The sequence below is a fragment of the Nansenia antarctica genome (genome assembly GCF_963989245.1).
Source record: "Nansenia antarctica genome assembly, chromosome: 7".
In the NCBI taxonomy this organism is placed as follows: Eukaryota; Metazoa; Chordata; class Actinopteri; order Argentiniformes; family Microstomatidae; genus Nansenia; species Nansenia antarctica.
In genome coordinates, this window is record NC_137677.1 from 54,992,637 (window position 1) to 55,012,419 (window position 19,783).

The window sequence follows — 19,783 nt, forward strand, 5'->3', positions numbered from 1 at the left end:
TCTTGTTCATCATAGCAATGCATGTCCTCATGACCCAAGTGCGCAGGACCCTGGCCAGACTGTATCGAGAACACTCCCACTCCACAGTGCCTCGGGCGACGTACAGACATGAGAATACAAGGACGCAATATGGCCCAAATAAAAGGCTCTTTAAGTATTGTCATGCTGTCATCTTCGAATACCATTGCCAAGCGCCTGCGCTAATCAACGTGACGTCATACTCAGCATGGCGGTCAAGGTGACTCGGTCAATATTTCTTATCAGATCTTATTCATACCTCTTATTTAAGTTGTTAATTTTTGTTGGATATGGATGACAGCTTATAGATGCGGACGTATTCGTTAATAACTTTTGGGGGGATTTAACGGTACAGTCCTCGTTGAGCATCTTTACGCGGGCGCGTCTTGGCCCTTGGAGAGAGAGTAATGTTTACCTTGTTACAATGTATTGCTAGAATTTCCGTTTTTAATGATCGTTTAATGATCGATTGGCAGCTGCTTTAATTGTCGTATGTCTCTTTATGATGTGCGTCTATCGGTACAGTGTGTGGCAAAGACGACTGGTGCTGTTGACAGGACTGAGATTGAGGTGTCTGTTAATAGTTATTATAAATAATTAATAGTATAGTTTTTTAAAGATGTAAACTTCTGCGGCGTAGTCAGAGGATGACTGTGTCTGCAGCAACAACTGCAAATCCAAACTGAGATTGTAATTTTTTAAAACCTATTTGAGTCGTCGGGTTTTATGGAATTTTCAATTCTAGTCTTTGCGTTCGTCATTATGCATTATTCATCATTAACCGTTATGTTTTAGGTTGAAGCAACTCACAGAGCCGATCCTCATGACCTGAAGAATATCTTTCTGAAGGTAAGACTGTCATTCATCATGTGTATTAAGCTTATTATGCACTTGGTGTGTTGTCATAGCACTGAGATGTCATGTTTTTAAATCCTCTATTGACTTTAATATTGTTGTTGTGTAATATTGTTGACTTTTATAAAGTTTGATTGCCAGATACAGCTGATGTCAAGATACAATTTACAGTTTGGCATTCTCTTTAACTTCCATTGTGATAAAACTACAATGAACAAGTTGGACATGATACCAGTTGGCCTATACTATATAGACCGTGACCACACACACACACACACACACACACACACACACACACACACACACTCTCTCTCTCTCTCTCTCTCTCTCACTCTCACTCTCACTCTCTCTCTTGCTCTCTCTCTTGCTCTCTCTCTTGCTCTCTCTCTCTCTCTCTCTCTCTCTCTCTCTCTCTCTCTCTCTCTCTCTCTCTCTCTCTCTCTCTCTCTCTCTCTCTCTCTCTCTCTCTCTCTCTCTCTCTCTCTCTCTCTCTCTCTCTCTCCACTCTGGTGTAGTAAGTGTCTACTGTCCACACAGAAGAAAGGTCACATACAAGCTTGGACTAATTCTGGATCCCCTTCAGCAGGGAATGTCTCCTAGCGTGACTTCTTTTAGGGTTGACATTTGCATGGATCTTCAGATGTCTGGTGATGCATAGATCTCATAAGTCATTTTAGTGTTATATACATGCATTTAATGCAGTCTTTCAAAGTCACAACTATTTTTCATTGCAATACTCATACGTTTACTTGTGATGTAGACCATTCTTTGGAGGTAAACATGGCAATGGACAACCCCTAAAGGGAGAGGCTCCTTATTTGACCAAGTACTATTTTAGGACCTTCCTCTTACAACACTGCACTTACAAAGTAATTGTTATAAGGCATAGTTGTTTTAATGTCCTCCACTTAATATACTCCTCCAATAATCAGCATGCTATGTGGCAGAGGAATTTATTGATGGATGAAAGAGCCATTTTGACCTACCTGCCTAATTTGATCAAGAACTGCTTGAGGCTTACCGTACTGTGCAGGTGAATAGATGCTCAATTATGTAGTGGCATATTCACTTAAAACATTAACTCAAGTGTGGGCACTGTGGGCAGTGAAATGTGTTCTCAAATGCACCCGCTTTGAAGGGTTATTCTCTCTCTCTCTCTCTCTCTCTCTCTCTCTCTCTCTCTCTCTCTCTCTCTCTCTCTCTCTCTCTCTCTCTCAGCTTGGCAGTACATCTAGAGCCTTGGCCTTTATGTTGCCAGTTCATGCAGTGCTTGTGTTTCCAGAGCTATCTCTGTTCCAACATGTAACCCAACTCTGACTCTGAAACTGACCTGTCATCTATAAGCCTAGAAGAGGGGTCAATTTTAGCATCACAGTGCATTGGCTGCATGTTTTGCAGCACTTTAAAGTGGGAGGCTATATCTGGGTATTATTTTCACAGTCTAAAGACAGAATTTACATTTCGTTTTAGATCTTAGCAGTATCTTTCAAGACCAAATTAAAAGCCCATGTCACACGCTGTTCTAGTGCAGTTCTTCTAGGCTATTACTTAAGACCTGCTTAGCACTGCCATCCCCATACATTATGGAAATACTTACAGTAACACAGTTTCGTGAAAAGGTCCACATGTCGGCAATAAAACAAAAAAAAAGTGTTTTCCGTTTTTTTTTTTTTTTCATATTACGGAAGTTTAAGTGTTGAAGAGCCCACTCGATATAACAAACAGTTTTAGGATCACTAAATACTTGGATTTACTGTATCGTCTGCCGTAGGCTACTGGGTAAGTGATACATGGCTTGTAAACAAACTTGTGATTTAGGATGTATTCAAAAGCAAGGACTGTGTGATCATCTAATTATGTGCAGTTTTGTGTTTTTAGCATGTTGATGTTCTATCAGCATGTTGTGATGTGCTAAACATGCAGTTAGATGTTCATAGCGATGTGCCTTCTTAGCTGCCAGCTACTAGCAGCTGTTTTGCGTGTGTTTTGATTTAGAGCAAGTTTCTCACATTTTCCGTTTGAGGTGTACCAACATTCAAATAAGCATATCTTCTTCAGCTATGTATGACACATCATTTGAAACCTTACAATCTGCACTTTCATAATCTGGAAAAAACTGAAAAATGACCGAGCCATACTTGAGGACTTTTTCACCAGACCCTGTGACATACAGTATGTTTGTATGTATTAATGCATTACTGACTCTCACATACTGCTCTGGATTGCCTCATGTACATGTATAACAGAGGTGATTTGGAATCATGCACGTGTGATAAGTAGCTCAAATGTCACCCTCGGACCACACAGATGTCCTTTTGGTCTAATGGTAAGCGGTCAGGGGAGTTCGATCGCCACTGGCAAAACATTGAATTCTCTGTAGGAGTGCAATCATAAAGCTTGAAACTTTACAGGATTGAAAGCAAGTCGCTGACATTCTCCATCTCAGCCCAAAGTAATGAATAGAGTACAATTAATCCTAAGAACCAGATTGTTAACTCTGATCTTCTTTGTCTAACATCTATTGATGGTATGTCTGAAAAGCACATTGAGTCACTATAAATCAAAATAGGTATACAGTAGCTGGAGTAGGGAAGCAAAAATCAATTGCATTGACATTTAGACAGATAGAAAGGCACTGCATCAGGTAGTCAGAAAAAATTATTTATTGTCAGAAGGAAAAAGAAAGGCTTTACAAATATCAGCTGAGGGAACAATGATACAAAGGAAGATCTGTTTATGTTATTCAGAAATACAGCACTATTGACCATTTTCTGCCTCTGATTTTCATTGTAGTTTTTTATTTGATTCGATTCAGTCTCAGCGAAGCCAGTATTGGGTAAATGGGTTCTGGCGGGGAGATGACGCCCCTCATTGATGTTGTGTAGAATGGTCAAATATTATCAATATTGTTACATATTGTTTTAAACTAATTTATCTGTTTTTTTGTTGACCAGTAAATGACAGGGCTGCTTCTACGTCATAGCTACTGTGCCTCTGAAATGAAAATTAAACATTAAAATATGTTTTGGGCTATATTATAGATATGGAACCATTTGTTGTTCCTTCTCTTGCCCGAGAGATCTGGAATCTCTTTGGCTATCTACCATGCAAACAGAATCCTGACTTACCATGGTACTGAAGTACATTTTAAGATGTGATGTGTCTGTGCAAATACATTTTACACTCATCTATGTATGTCTTTGTCTTCCTCCAGCATGCCAGCGTGGTGGAGGATGGGGAGAATTACATGACCCCCAGGGACTTTGTGCAGAACTACCTGGGTCTGCACACACAGCCCCACTACAACCCCAAGACTGTGCAGCTGATCGCTGGAGTGGCTGACACCACTAAGGATGGGTAAGTGAGGTGGATGAACACTACCGAGAGGGCAGTTTATTGAGTTATTTATTTAGGCAGTTATGTGATTGAAAACAAATCTTTCACAATACTGACCTGGTTGAAATTTCACTACATTTTGGAGACCCTTCCACCTTCAAAATACCTAACCTGTGAAACACACTCAAAGTGAAAGTGTTAAATCATAAAAGTTATCGTAGAGTTGTAGTGATAAGGACAAATCAGTAACAAGAGAGGGGAGCTGTTAATGATTTATCACAATATTGTTTACACAGCCTGAATAGCCCTCTTTATCAGTTTTATAGCACCTCTGTTTCACCGATTGAAAATCGTCCTGATAAGATAAGCTCTAAGTATTGTTTGCTGATGCCAAAGATTGGAGATTGCATAATGTTCAAGTGCATGGTCTTAAAAGCACCCCATATAGACGGCTGTAGAGCAGACTGCATGCTGTAAATACGACTAAAGTTATTCAAAGGTTATTCTAGAACCATTCTGAAAGTGTAAATGATCCCAAAAATGGTTGACTAATCAAAGTTAGAGAATTATATTCAATAGTGATATTAGGTAAGTACAGTTGTCATCTCATGTACTTTTGGCTTTGTAAGACATGTCCTTTTTCAGATAGCTCTTTCCTTCTTATCCAAACAGACTGATCTCTTTCCAGGAGTTTCAGGCCTTTGAATCGGTTCTGTGTGTCCCGGATGCCCTATTCATAGTTGCCTTTCAGTTGTTTGACAAGACTGGCACAGGGGACATCTCCTTTGGTATGTACATGGAGATGCCTGGCAGCATGCTGGTGTGTTGAGATGTACTTCCTGTTACATCCCAGTCCTCTCTGCATCATTTAAAAGCTAATAAGTGCTGCAGCATCAGTGGAGTACTGCCTACCTGGGTGTGGGGCCTTTCCATTGCCCTAAGACCCATTTTGACGCAATGAATATGGTACATTAATCTAAGGCATTAAGAGCAATGGATGGCGTTGGATTCAGATATATTATTTCTAACTGATGTGTAGATGAATGTAGGTATCATCATCACATTACTCAGTGTGTTTATAATTCAGTACAGTAGTGTGTAGTGCTCTATACTGTCGGAGCCTGCAGAGCATTAGGAAGGTCAGCTACTTGTATTCCAGAGGTCTCTTCTTAGAGTTGAATTGTCTCTGCTCCCAGAGCGAGCTGTGGGGAAACACCACATTATAACTAGTACCATCTGACAGGGGGCGAGATGAATCCAGCATGGGAAGCAGAGGCTCACAAAAGAGCTTCTGCAGTACTCTTTTGTGTAGAAAAGGACCCCATGTAGACAACAAAAATGAAGGCTATGCTCAGACAGAGAGTGTCCTGGATTCACTTGGAACACTCGCATGGTAAAGAGAATTGGATTGTCAACAAGCTATTCTACCCTCTGTGCATATCGACCTGCTCGGCTTTCACCGTGGCTTCCTAGAAATGAGATAAAAGACATATGAGATTGATCTTCAAATATGGATTCATCTTGTATGTGTTTTTCCTTAAAATCTCTCTTACCCATCCCTCCCCCCTTTTGCCAGAGAATGTGCGAGACATCTTCAGCCAGACCACAGTCCACCACCACATCCCCTTCAACTGGAACTGTGAGTTCATCAGGCTACACTTTGGCAATGACAGAAAGAAGCACCTCAGCTACCTGGAGTTCACCCAATTTCTGCAGGTATAAGCATGTGTCTCTCTCTGTACATTTCCACCTTCTGAACAGAGCTAATTAAGTAAATGTTTTTGCACATTTTCTAATAATTCATGTCGCACGCTGGAAGTAATTTTTCCTGTCATGTTGACAAGATCAGGATAGACTGTAATAAGCATTACGTACACAAACACACAATTATATTACTTGATCCTACGTGTATTTGTAATGATCAAAACAGGGAGAGCTAGTGTCTGAGTTGTATATGAGCCATAAAGCCAGCACATGGCTGTCGAAGCTGCTGTTTTGGAGGAGAGGTTTGTGGGCTCAGGGAGAACTGGGTGGTCTAGGAGTTGGCAAGGCTAGCCTGTGGCTCCAATTCTGTATGGAATCCCTCATAGCTGTTAGTGGTTTATCATGGTTGACTAGGGCTTCCCAGTCCCAGCCAGCATGTCAAGGACCCTTGTGTGTGTGCAGTGTTTCACTCTAACCAACTGATAATATTTGGGTTTGCTGTTATTTGACGGCTGATGTCAACTTGTAATAATACTATTGTTTCCAGCTAAGAGGAATGTGGTCACAAGATAGTTTATTAAATGTCAGCCACTAAATGGAACATGTTTAGCGAACACATGGTTCTAACACACATGGTTCTGACAAACAAAAATTGCGTTGCTTTTGTGAATTGAACAAAATCTGTCCTGCCACCTTGTGGATGTTGCATTGTGCCCAGAACCGTCCAGCTGCACTTGGTACTCCACTATCTATGCAAAGCAGAAGCAACAGTAGCAAGTTGATATCCATAAACTGCAGTATCCCTTTTGTACATACATTTGCATATGAACATCACAAGATGATGTGACAAGAAACATATTTCTGTATATTCACTGTACTCACACCAGACCCACAATCTCAGACTCCATAGACTTCAGGAATGTGATGATGCTGTGATTGAGGTTTGTTGTATATTAGCTCTAGCAGAATGTATCATAGTGCACTGTATTCTATGGCATGATGAGTTATGTACAGTAGATGAGAGGGATCGGCTGGTAGTATGTGATCAACTTTGACAGCAGCGCTGACCCTGCGTCAGTCAGCCCCCTGCTCCCCCTCTGATTGCATGGTTGTCCTATTGAATCATCCCCAGCTCTGTCCAGACACACCTGCCTCCTGTCCCTACATAGGCCTGGGATCAGACTTCACTAGACATGGTTTTCATTAGGCCCCAGAGAGACGGCGTTGATTACAAGAGCCAGGGTCTCACACTGTCACATCTGATGCTCTCACCTGCATGAAGCACTGTCCAACATTGATGTCATCATGTTTTTTTCTATGTTCCATTTCACCACTTGTAATGTGATGCTTCTCGTTACAGGAGCCTGCTCTTTGGTTCCTTTGTTTCAAGATGTGACCCTCTTCTTCCTGTAGGAGCTGCATTTGGAGCACGCCCGCCAGGCCTTTGCACTGAAGGATATGGGCAAAAGTGGCACCATCTCTGCCTTAGACTTCAGTGACATCATGGCCACCATTCGGCACCATATGCTCACCCCATTTGTGGAGGAGAACCTGGTTTCAGTGAGTTATTGACAACTATGGATGTATTTTACATTTTATTTAACTCATTTACAGACACTCTTATTTAGAGTGTGACTCACACTTAGGCATTTAACTTAAGTGAACTACATATCACAATCATCACATTTAAAAACTAAAATTTAAAAAAGATTTGAAAACAGGTGCAAGTAGCAATCACAGTGCAAGAAAAAACATAAGAAAAATATTTCTTAACCCTAACCCTAAATATATAATAAAAAATATACAACTAAAATATGTTATATCTGTTTGTCCTCTTCCTCTAGGCTGCTGGAGGAAGCACCTCCCACATGGTTAGCTTCTCCTACTTTAATGCCTTCAACTCCCTCCTCAATAACATGGAATTGATCCGCAAGATCTACAGCACACTAGCTGGCACACGCAAGGACACACTCGTCACTAAAGGTACCTCTGGTCACAGCTCGTTTGAAAACAAGGAATTTCGATTTCAGACAATTTATGTGAAACAAGGCTGTACAATCATGGGAGTTTCACCTTTCTTGACAACAGGGTGTCAGGAAACACAAGAACATATTACCATATATAAGTAAATAAGGTAAATTAACATTTACAAATGTTGTATTAGGTTAGCCTGTTCCCCTTTCATATGTGGAGTTAATACCTGTCCCATTACCTCTGTTTTCCTCTGAGTGTTTTCCCTATAGAGATAAATCATACATGTAATATGTTGTTATTCCATTTCTATGATTTCCCCCTCCTTTAGAGAATACAGCTGTTGTGGTTGCCCACCTAGGCTTTCCTACTTACAGTATGCTGGATGAATCAGAAGTGACTTTTCAACCCACCTTGGTCTTTCTTGCATAACATGATGTCTCCTGCTCCTTGTTGTTACACAGACGAGTTTGTTCATGCTGCCAACAAGTTTGGCCAGATCACCCCCATGGAGATAGACATCCTGTACCAGCTTTCAGGCCTCCACTCCCACTCTGGGTAAGATCCAAACTCCTACTAGTCTCAGGGACAAATCACTGCCTATTGGTTCACTTCATGCACACCCATAGAGCATGGTATTTGTGCCAAATATTGATTTTATGACCCTGCATATGTATTAAATATAATGTAAAACATTTCTTGATGATTAATCTGTGAATGGATTATTTTCTTCATTTTTTTTTTTTTTTCAAATAAAAGTTATTGCTCATTCACTTTAACAACAGTGGCTCCACTGGTTGATTTACGAGAGCAACATGAGCATGGAGGCAGACTTTATAATGCGTCGGGCCAGTGGGGAATATCTGCGTCTCGGTAGAGTTGTGGGCATATATCCAGCTTTGTTTGTCTGTTGTGTATACAAACACATATTAAAGCAGCAATAACTTCAGGTTATAAGGCAGTAAAATGTCTGTGGAAAATGTTACATCACCCACATCATGTGAGGTGAGGGATGCAGGGCTTGCTTTTCCTGGCATGGATGCTGACGACTGTCCTGCTGTTGTGTGTTAAGACGGCTGAACCTGAGTGACATCGAGAGGATAGCGCCGCTGGAGGAGGGGGCCATGCCATATCACCTGGCCGAGACCCAGAGACAGGTAGGCAGACTGACAGACACTGCTCATACAGCCAGCCTGACAGACACTGCTCATACAGCCAGCCTGACAGACACTGCTCATACAGCCAGCAGCCTGACAGACACTGCTCATACAGCCAGACTGACAGACACTGCTCATACAGCCAGACTGACAGACACTGCTCATACAGCCAGACTGACAGACACTGCTCATACAGCCAGACTGACAGACACTGCTCATACAGCCAGCCTGACAGACACTGCTCATACAGCCAGACTGACAGACACTGCTCATACAGCCAGCCTGACAGACACTGCTCATACAGCCAGACTGACAGACACTGCTCATACAGCCAGACTGACAGACACTGCTCATACAGCCAGCCTGACAGACACTGCTCATATACAGCCAGACTGACAGACACTGCTCATACAGCCAGACTGACAGACACTAGTGCTCATACAGCCAACCGACTGACACTCCATGATTAGAGCTGACTTTCTGGCTTTTATCTGATGCATCTCCTATGCTTTTCTCTCTCTTTCTCTCTCTGCTTCCTCGTTAGACAGGAAGGCAAGTCAGAGTGTTCAATGACAGAATTAGCCGAGTGCTGATGTTTCTCGTCCTTTGTGACTGTGCATTACGGAAAAAAAACCCTAGGATAAAAGTCCACCAATTACAGGTAGAAAGGAGGTTGCGGCGTTCCCCTCCTCTGAAAAGCCGTCCCATTTTATTCAACGTGGATCTGTACATCAGACGCAATCACACATCTGAGAAGCTAATAAGAGCCTTTTATCAGTGTGGGTCCTCAGGAGTGTGAATGTGAGCAGCCTCGGGCCTCTCTCTCGGGAGAGAGGGAGAGGGAGAGGGAGAGGGAGAGAGAGGGGGAGAGGGAGAGAGAGAGAGAGAGGGAGAGAGAGAGAGAGGGGGAGAGGGAGAGAGAGAGAGAGAGGGAGGGGGAGAGAGGAGAGAGGAGAGAGAGGGAGAGAGGGAGAGAGAGAGAGAGAGAGAGAGGGGGAGAGGGAGGGAGAGAGAGAGAGAGAGGGGGAGGGAGAGAGAGAGGGAGAGGGGAGAGAGGAGAGAGGAGAGAGAGAGAGAGAGAGAGAGAGAGAGAGAGAGAGAGAGGAGAGAGGAGAGAGGGAGAGAGAGAGAGATGAAATCCTTTTCCCTATGATGACACACACTGCTCTGTACGTCAGGCTGTGGTCAGGCCCTGGGCCACTCATGCTCCTGGGACTTCTGCTCGGAGGTCTGGAATGGGATTTTTTTTGGGGGGGGAACAGGGAAAGACACGAACATGTTGTGTGTTCTTAGGTCTGCCCCTCAGTGGAAGTAGGGTAATTGCCACAACCCTTTGATCAAGGCCTCGATCTCGTTAGCATTCTGCCTTCAGTGGAAGCAGCTGGGGAGGAGGAAGGGTCTGGTCTGGTCTTAGACATGTGGCTCACTGCCCCCCCAAGGAGGGAGACTCAAACACACACCAACTCTGACTCTGACTCTCACTCTTAGTCAGCCAGTGTTATAATTAATGTAGATGCTTATCTGTACATGGGAAAGGCTTGTGGGACTAATCTGTTAGCCTGCTGCACCACAGAGAAAAACAAAGGGTCTCTCCACTTTCAACATCAAGAACAGAACCCGAGATCAGGCAGATAACACAACAACATCATGTTTTTTTGTTTTTTTTAAACAAAACAGGAAAACCTTTAGCCTCCAGCCTCCAGCCTCCCACCAGCCTCATAGTAATCAATGCATACCCCTGGAAACTTCCCTATGGCCCCACTCCGTCATGTACTGTACTATAGCCAGACTGTGATGGTGACATACAATACTGGCTTAGTTATGAATAAGACTTATATCCCGAGATGTCTACATTCCATAGCTCTCCTCCTTTGTTGAGTGCTCTGTAACATTTTTTCCTTTCCACAATGTATCTGGTTCACTACAGTTTAATAGACAGTCGATTCATCGGTGGGGTTTTCTGATCCTCGTCTTTTCTCCCTCCGTAGCTCGCTCACGGGGAAGGGAAACGGCCCGTCTGGCTCCAGGCTGCGGAGAGTGCTTACAGGTTCTCTCTGGGCGCTCTGGCTGGAGGTGAGTGACATGTCTGCAGTGGAGCCCTGGGCCCACTGAGGGGTAACCCTAGCCGGGCAGACTGATGCACTGAGGCCCCCGGGCTGCCCATTGTGCTGCGGGTGAGAGGGGCTCTGATCTGAGGCTGCCGCATTGTGCTGCTGTGCCACTGGTGGCTCCAGGCTGTCTTTGGAGCCGGAGCTTTGGAATGACACAAATCTTCCGGAACCGCACTCTGGAATCTCTGTCTAATTACACTGGAAGGAACTGATACAAGGAACCTCTCTGACATATTAGCCCACTGAGATGGGAACAGACTCATAGTGTGTGTGTGTGTGTCTGTGTGTGTGTCTGTGTGTGTCTGTGTGTGTGTGTGTCTGTGTGTGTGTGTGTGTGTGTCTGTGTGTCTGTGTGTGTGTGTCTGTGTCTGTGTCTGTGTCTGTGTCTGTGTCTGTGTGTCTGTGTGTCTGTGTGTCTGTGTGTCTGTGTGTCTATGTGTCTGTCTGTGTGTGTGTGTGTGTGTGTGTGTGTGTGTGTGTGTGTGTGTGTGTGTGTGTGTGTGTGTGTGTATAGTGAGCGTGTTGCCAGCATGCAGACACTACTATGGGCTCTAGGGGCCTCATTTATAAAGCTTGCGTACGCCAAAAAGCGTGCGTACGCAACTTTGATGCACATTTTGGGATTTCTAAAAAAAACAACTTGGCGTGAAAATGTGCGTTCCTCCACGCACACTGGGACCCAATGCGTACGCACAGAAACTGGATAAATTAGCAACTGCGACTCCGCTGGCAGAAGGATGAAACAGGAGAAACGCTTTGAAATTGCTAGCATTGTGTAGAATAAATAAAAATATTACCTGTCACATATTATATATGAAGGAGTGCACACAAAGAATATACATGCACACTGTACATATATCTTTACTGTACGTATCATATTGATATTCATGCAAATATAATTACTTTTTACATTCATATTCATTGCACCGAGCGCAAGGCTGGACATGAACAAGTTGAGCACCGTCCGCACTGACTTCACAGTAATGAACGTCTTCAGAAGGGTAACGTTCCTGACAAGTCCAATGATTGCAATGTCCATACATATACCATGCAATGTCCATACAGTGAAGAACCTGAACAAGCCCACTGTAGACAATTGACTATCATCCCCAAGCACACCCCATGTATACGGTCTATGAAAACCATAAGTGCACAGCCACTTTATTACTGAACTATCTATTATTACTAGTTGCACCACTAGTGTATCCTGTCTTACCTGTAATATTGTCACCTTTATATTGAATTATGCCTATTGCCTAGTAAAGAATGTTACTCTCTTTTTCACAATGCACTGGTTAGATGTCGAACTGCGTTTCGTTGTCTTAGTACTTGTACTCTGTGTCAATGATAATACGGTTGAATCTAATCTAATTTAAAAGAAAAAACATGATTTAGGATAATAAATACAAACGGAGATATCTGTTTTTGCAAAACAACCCCTCAAATATGTGGTACAGTTTAATCGGGAATCATATTTCATTGGATCTGTAATTATTAAACATCGATGTTATGAAATGTATTATCATAAATAATAACGTGAACAGTATGTTTAAACTGATTCCGTTGTCGATGCAGTCTGGCACATATTATAGGTTGGTGTGCGTAAATGATCTTGCTTGTCTACATAGGCAAGCTTTTTGCGCCAGTTCTACGCAAAGATTTATAAATGAGGCCTCAGGTCTTTGAACCAGCAGCAGTGGAGGATAATCAGTTGTGGATGATAATCAGTTGTGGATGATCAGGGGACAGTCCAAGCTGATAGCAATGTGAAGCCATGGTGAAGACACTGCCTCTACATGGCGATAATGAGACATTTATCACCCTCTCTGCTGACGAAGGTTGAGAAAGAGAGAGAGAGAGAGAGAGAGAGGGAGAGCTCTGCATGTTTGAGAGCAGGAGTCATGACAAGAACCTTTGATGTTAGACAAGACATGACAAGCCGGTGTGGCTGAGAGCAGCATTTAGGGCGACGTGCTGCACCGCTGCCTACTCAGACACACTCCACACAACAGCTTTCCCACCGTCTCCACTGTGACTACTCTGTCTGGGCCTAATGACTGTTTTTATCTGCTTTATATGCACACATCTCTCTATTTATCACTAAGGTACACCAGCCATTAGATAGACCCCACCCAAAAAGTGTCTGCAGGATAACTAATACAATGATGGTAATGCTAGATATTTCTGTTGTCCTCAAGATGAGAAGGACATGGAGTATCACCTCGGAATGTGTCGCATGTCTGCATTGATCGAAGAGTTTTCCACTTTGAAGAGTTTTCCACTTTGTCTACTTTTAAGATGAACATGTATCGATATGTGTGTTTCTGTCACATAGACACTCACAAGGCAGGTCGAGTGTGTTGTGTGCAGGCCTAGTATGTGTTGTGTGTTGATTGATTGACATTTGTGTTGCGCAGCTACGGGGGCGACAGCGGTGTACCCCATTGACCTGGTGAAGACCCGCATGCAGAACCAGCGCTCAACAGGGTCCTTCGTAGGAGAGCTCATGTACAAGAACAGCTTCGACTGCGCCAAGAAAGTGCTCCGATATGAAGGCGTCTTTGGATTCTATAGAGGTGGAGCATGATTTCAGTGTTTCTGAGTTGTGTGGTTGTGCTATTATCAGTTTTATGGTTTGCTAATGGACTCACTATTTTTGAACTGAATAAACCAACACTGAGGGTTACATTGTTATTATCTTGCTACCTAAGAGAGGTCCCATAGGGGAAGACCTCATGTAGCAGTAGTACCTGATCCAGCTTTCCCCACGTAGTGATAACAGTTCTGAAGGCCTGTGTGATATACAACACTCCCACCCAGAGCTTTTAAATGAAGGAAGTCAAGACTGCCATCTACTGCTCCCTCCGCCACTGCAGCTCTTTGTTCCTCGTCTCTGCTCCCCTCCCCCCTCCCCCCTCCTCCTCCTCCTCCTCCCTCCCTCCTTCCTTCCCTCTCTATCTCTCCACACTGATGAGAGGCTGATTGACTGAGAGACAGACACACTTGGCTGTTCTCTGGCTGCATACCAGAGGTTGTCACTCTGCAGCTCCTTCAGAAGTTTATCTGGCCTGTTGAAGGATGGACGGTGAAACAGTACGGTGTTTATCACTGCTATAGCATTGCCCCCCCCCCGCCCCCACCCCCACCTCCTCTAGGGCCACACAGCTCTCTCTCTGTTCCACCAACAGTGGGATCAGGCCACTGACAATACTGATCCCTATACGCACCAGCAGTGTCATATTTGAGCCTTTTGTTCATTTCAATGGGGAGCATTGTAGTTTTGGTGCATCAGATGTATCACTCGTATCTGTAAATATTTATGGGTTTGTTTCACCCAAGACAGGAATCATGCAGATTTCATTGTGGTGCCTGTCAATGGATGTATTCATTTCAAGTTTTTCCCCCTGTCAGGTTATCTAAATGGTCTCCATGAATAATATTTTGCAGGGATCGTACCGCAACTTCTTGGTGTCGCCCCAGAGAAAGCTATCAAACTCGCGGCAAGTCATTCAAGTATTTACCTCAGAGTGCCTATCGTATGCTTATTCCACAATAAGGTTGATTTTTGCATGCATACTGTCTCGTGGAAAATCTGTTCTGAAATCCAGGACACGACTACATTCACTCATTGTCAGAGCCCACTAGTGTTTCTTCTTTGTAATATTGCATTGTGTTTCTCTCAGGTGTCTGATTCTCCTTCTCTCTTTCCAGATGAATGACTTTGTAAGAGACAAGTTCACCACTGACGACAACACCATTCCCCTGTTTGGAGAGGTGCTAGCTGGTGCATGTGTAAGTAGAGGTTTGTGAGGGTTTGTCTGTAGACAGTTTATCTGACTGAAGGCTGGTGTGTCCTTAGTTTTAGAGTGAATGCTGAAAAGACTGTTGTGCTCCATGCAAAGCAAGAGCAAGGAGTTGGCAGCTGTAACACTGAATCGCTTAAATCTAATTGATCTTGATGTGGGGGAAGTGAAACAAGATTTTTGTTTAAACTAAAACATGTACGATTTTCTTTTTCATTTCATGAACTTTTTCTCTCCAAGAGTGGAAATTGTGAATTCCAGACATTGAGCCAAGACGGGTAATATGTTTGTGGTTTTCCAGCTCCTTTGAACTTCATGGTTTAGCTTAATTATTTTTGACTGATCTGAATCTACAATTATAAGCTTTTCATTTCCAATTTGAATTATTGGATATAATATTCAATGATTCTATCTCCACTAATGACCATTTCAAGTTTCCCTGCTGGTGCGTTGGCGTCCTGTATAAGTGGGAGTCCTGGATAGAAAGGTGCTCTTTGGTCTCTGAACCCTCTAATTGGGAACCGTTTGAGAAATGATGCCTGTGTGAAGGGACTATTTTTACCGAGGGATAATTTGCCACGATGTAACATTTGGAGAAGTGCAACTGCGGATTAAAGTGGTAATTCCCAATCTGCTGGCGCGTTGTGGTGAAGGGAAACAGACAGGCCAGGGAGCGGAACCTGCAGGTTGCCTATAGAGGGGCAGGGTCTATGGGGTTGTGACCCCTGTCAGGGTGTAATTGGAGGAAGAAGCCCTGGAGGGTGGTAGATGGAGCTAGCTCTAGCTCAGGGTGATTGAGTTTGACAGCATGGCACATACCTGAGGCCTGCTCTGCCACGAACCCGGCGGCACCAGCGGTCCACCACACAAGTACAACAACAACAACCATACACCCCATAATGTTCAATGATGGGAACCTTCAAAAAATAAATAAGGGCAGGCAGTACTATATTTGAATATATTACCAAAGGCTATTTCTTTATGTTTTTGAAATTCACACAGTATATATATATATATTTATATAATTTGTATTCATTTATAGCATATCAGATTAACAGGGTGTCCATGTAAAGTAGTTTCCAATCAGGGTGTATGTCTTACTAGTCTATGGAGATTGTCTGTAAGGTTATTCCTCCTGTGTGGGGAACTGGACAAGATAAAGGAGAGCCGCAGAGGGATGGACGCATAAATCTAGTAGCGGATATTCCCCTTCCACTTTGAAAATGACTAAATGTTGCCGGAGCTTTTTTTAGCCCAGCACTCGGATGTTTACAGATAGGACCTCTGGCCTGCGTGTCACCAGCAGGCATCCCGTGGCCTGATTAGATTTGGGGCGGGTGATAAATGTGCCTGAGTCAGAGAGGGGTTCGCCCTGGGGCATCCCTGCTCGAGCTCTGAGCAGAGACAGGGTGAATCAGCGCTCTCCCTTGGGAAAGACAGGGTGAATTGGGGAAGTGTGCGGGGCGAGGTCTGGGCTGGGCCACTCACCCCTCCACAGGAGGTGCCTCCGGAGGGGGAGAAGGGGGCAGAGGGCTGGTGCCGGGGTCAGAGCCTTCCAGCCATGAGCCTGGCTTGTCCTCACACCACGCCTGCTCTAACCTGACCCCACTGGATCCCTCTCTCAGTGCCTGCTTGTTCCTCCTCTTACCAAGGCCACTCTCTGACAGCCTGACGTGAGACGGAGGAGAAGGGTGTCTTTTGTGTTTTTTTCAGTTTACCAAGCTAATTTAAAAAAATGCTTATTGGGGTGAAATGCTTCGACACCATAAGTCATTATTGTTGTCACTTCTGGATGACTGCTGTGATGGTGTTAAGCCTTACCCCCACTTAATCACAGGAAACAAGTCAAAACAAAAAAAAATGTCATTCATTCACAGCAAGTGATGCAAGGTTGTGACTCATTTCTCAGCTAAGTTTTGTAAATATTTACAATTTTGTGCATTAAATTAAGACAGAAATAGTTTGAACAAAATAGTTAATCTCCTTCGGCTGCTTCATACCCTTTGTTATTCTGTCCTGCAGGCCGGAGGCTCCCAGGTGATCTTCACCAACCCTCTGGAGATAGTAAAGATCCGCCTGCAGGTGGCTGGAGAGATCACCACAGGGCCCAGGGTCGGTGCCCTCAACCTAGTGAGGGAACTGGGCCTCTTTGGCCTCTACAAGGTGGGTCAACCCCTCTCCGTCAGCACCATGGACACATCACTGCACCGTCATGTCTTAAAACCCCTGAGTCAACAACCTCAGCAGGGAGTCTCCTAAGGGAAGCTCATACTGCTCTGATGTTGGAGTCAGAGATGTCAACATTACAGTTTGGATCTGTAACAATGCTATGTACGCATAAGATATTACATAAGACATGTCAGGAAATGTGAGAGAGCTAATGAGAACATTGCGTCTGTAGTAGTAGGATGGCTACATACAGTACATTCCTTACTGACAGTTAGAATCATAATATCATGTATTTCCAAAACAGTGTTTAACATGCAAAAGGCCCTGCTGCCAACAATCAACAGCAAATTAGGGAGGGATTATGCTTTGCTACTGCTCCTTTCCAAGTTCTTGTGGGTTTACTTGCATCTCGAGTAATGTGTTCATGGTCCATATTTTAATGAGTAGCAGACAATGTGGAGCTTGTTAAAAGACTGACTTCCTTTCTGTGGATGAAGTCAGTAGACCACAGGTCCATGTTAACTGTGTGTGTGTGTGTGTGTGTGTGTGTGTGTGTGTGTGTGTGTGTGTGTGTGTGTGTGAGTGAGTGAGTGCGTGTGCGTGTGCGTGTGTGTGTGTAAGAGAGAGGGGGGGGGTGGCCTGGGGTATAGCTCTGCCTGGGGGCCCTCTGCCTCCTGCGGTGACCACCAGGGCCCCCTGTGGGTTGAGTGGGGCAAGTAGCCAGTTAGCAGGGATCCAATGGCGCTCCCAAGCGCCTGCCTCAACCACTGCCTTAAGCCTCTTGTTATGTTGCCGGTCAAATTTACCCATTTTAAATTGACATCACTGAAATGCTATTTAACTTATTCATTTCAGCCTGAGCCTTCATCTAATCCTATAGGTAGGTAGATAGGTAATTAACACAAATAATAATAATAATAATAAAAGGGACCCATACTAACTCTATACAATAGTATAGTATGTTATCTCTTGAAACATGAGCAAAAGACTTTCAGTCAGTGAGGCCTCTTTGACCATGACAGTTAGATGAGGTAGAGGTGTCTGAGACCAAGGACAATGTAGAAGTGAACTCTGAGTTGTGAAAACCTGTTCCAAATGGTTGGCCTGTGTATCATGCCTCCTAACAGATGGCCCATCTGTGAACTCTGAGGGACAGAGACACAGACACATAACATTCATGACTGACACCTGATTCTGAGTCTATTCACACAGTCTTATAACCTAACTGTGCTGCCAAATGAAGCTGGACAATACACCCAGCCTATTTAACAGCACTCTACTAAAAGCATTACCATGATGAAGAATCTATGTACCAAAAATGACACGCAATGTACCATGAATTGAAAGCGCAATGTTCTTGCAGGTGTAGTCACTGTATCTGTGGTTATTTAAAGCATCCTTTTGTGTTTGTGTGTGTCATAGGGAGCGAAAGCTTGCTTCCTTCGTGACATCCCGTTTTCCGCCATCTACTTCCCTGTGTACGCCCACACCAAGGCAGAGCTGGCGGACGAGCAGGGCAGATTGGGAGCTCTGCAGCTGCTCACGGCTGGAGCCATTGCAGGTAAGATAAGTACTACAGCTGCAAAGCTCAGGAACTATGACTGGGTGTAGCAGGAAATGTTATAAAAGAACATAACGTTTCTGCTAGTGTTGAATTCAGACAAAGTATTTGAATAAATATCTATTCAAATGTCTATAGTCTGTGGGAAAACAGGATATTCTGAACCTTTCACATCAAAAAAATACCCTCTCCATTACTCCTGGCCTTCCATGATCCTCTGGGCTTTCAGAATGTGATACTATTTTGTGTATGGTGAAACAGCCTCATTATGTGTGTTGTTGTGAAACATCTCCCAAGGTATCCCTGCTGCCTCGCTGGTGACCCCTGCCGATGTCATCAAGACCAGACTCCAGGTGGCGGCGCGCGCAGGCCAGACCACGTACACCGGAGTCATCGACTGCTACAGGAAGATTGTGGCAGAGGAGGGCTTCGGGGCCCTGTGGAAGGGAGCAGGAGGTAGGCACACGCACACGCACACGCACACACACACACTCATCAAATGAGCAGTTTCATGACAAGGAAATGAGGCACGCCGTGGCTCTCATAATTACTCTCTTGAAGACATGAGAGAAACGTGAAATCCCACATTGTAATTTCACCCACTCTCCTATCAGCCCGAGTCTGCCGATCATCTCCTCAGTTTGGTGTTACCCTGGTGACCTATGAACTCTTGCAGAGATGGTTATATATCGACTTTGGAGGACAGTGAGTATTTATGTCATGTGCACCTACGTTACACACAAGTATGTCGACATTTTGTGTCTTATTTCTCACACCCTGCCCAAATCTTTTCCCCACTCCAGCCGCCCTGCTGGCTCTGAGCCAACTCCCAAGTCAAGGATCTCAGACCTGCCTCCAGCAAATCCAGACCATGTAGGAGGGTACCGTCTCGCCGCCGCTACCTTCGCTGGGGTGGAGAACAAGTTTGGTCTGCACCTGCCCAAGTTCAAGTCCTCCGGAATGGTGACAATCAGTCCAGCTGTGCCCAAAGAAGAGCCACAGGCCTCATCACCTGGCTCCCCCCACTAGCTAACGGCTAGAGAGCTGCATGCTGAGTCGCGGGTCCTAAGATATCTTGCTCCCTTCATCCTTCTGAAA

At 44.2% G+C, this 19,783-nt stretch overlaps 1 protein-coding gene across 1 annotated transcript; it reads left to right on the top strand.

Annotated features, from left to right (window-relative positions):
- Nucleotides 1-226: 226 nt before the first annotated feature.
- On the top strand, nt 227-19,714 carry LOC308162788 (electrogenic aspartate/glutamate antiporter SLC25A12, mitochondrial-like; the record flags this gene model as incomplete). The annotated part of the gene is made up of 18 exons (XM_080536930.1): nt 227-238; nt 814-867; nt 4,088-4,230; nt 4,882-4,997; nt 5,786-5,925; nt 7,327-7,473; nt 7,758-7,896; nt 8,349-8,442; nt 8,957-9,041; nt 11,030-11,114; nt 13,570-13,728; nt 14,600-14,652; nt 14,864-14,944; nt 16,978-17,118; nt 18,547-18,685; nt 18,983-19,141; nt 19,300-19,390; nt 19,489-19,714. The coding sequence occupies 18 exons, from the start codon at nt 227-229 to the stop codon at nt 19,712-19,714; spliced, it is 2,064 nt and encodes a 687-aa protein (XP_080393056.1).
- Nucleotides 19,715-19,783: the final 69 nt, after the last annotated feature.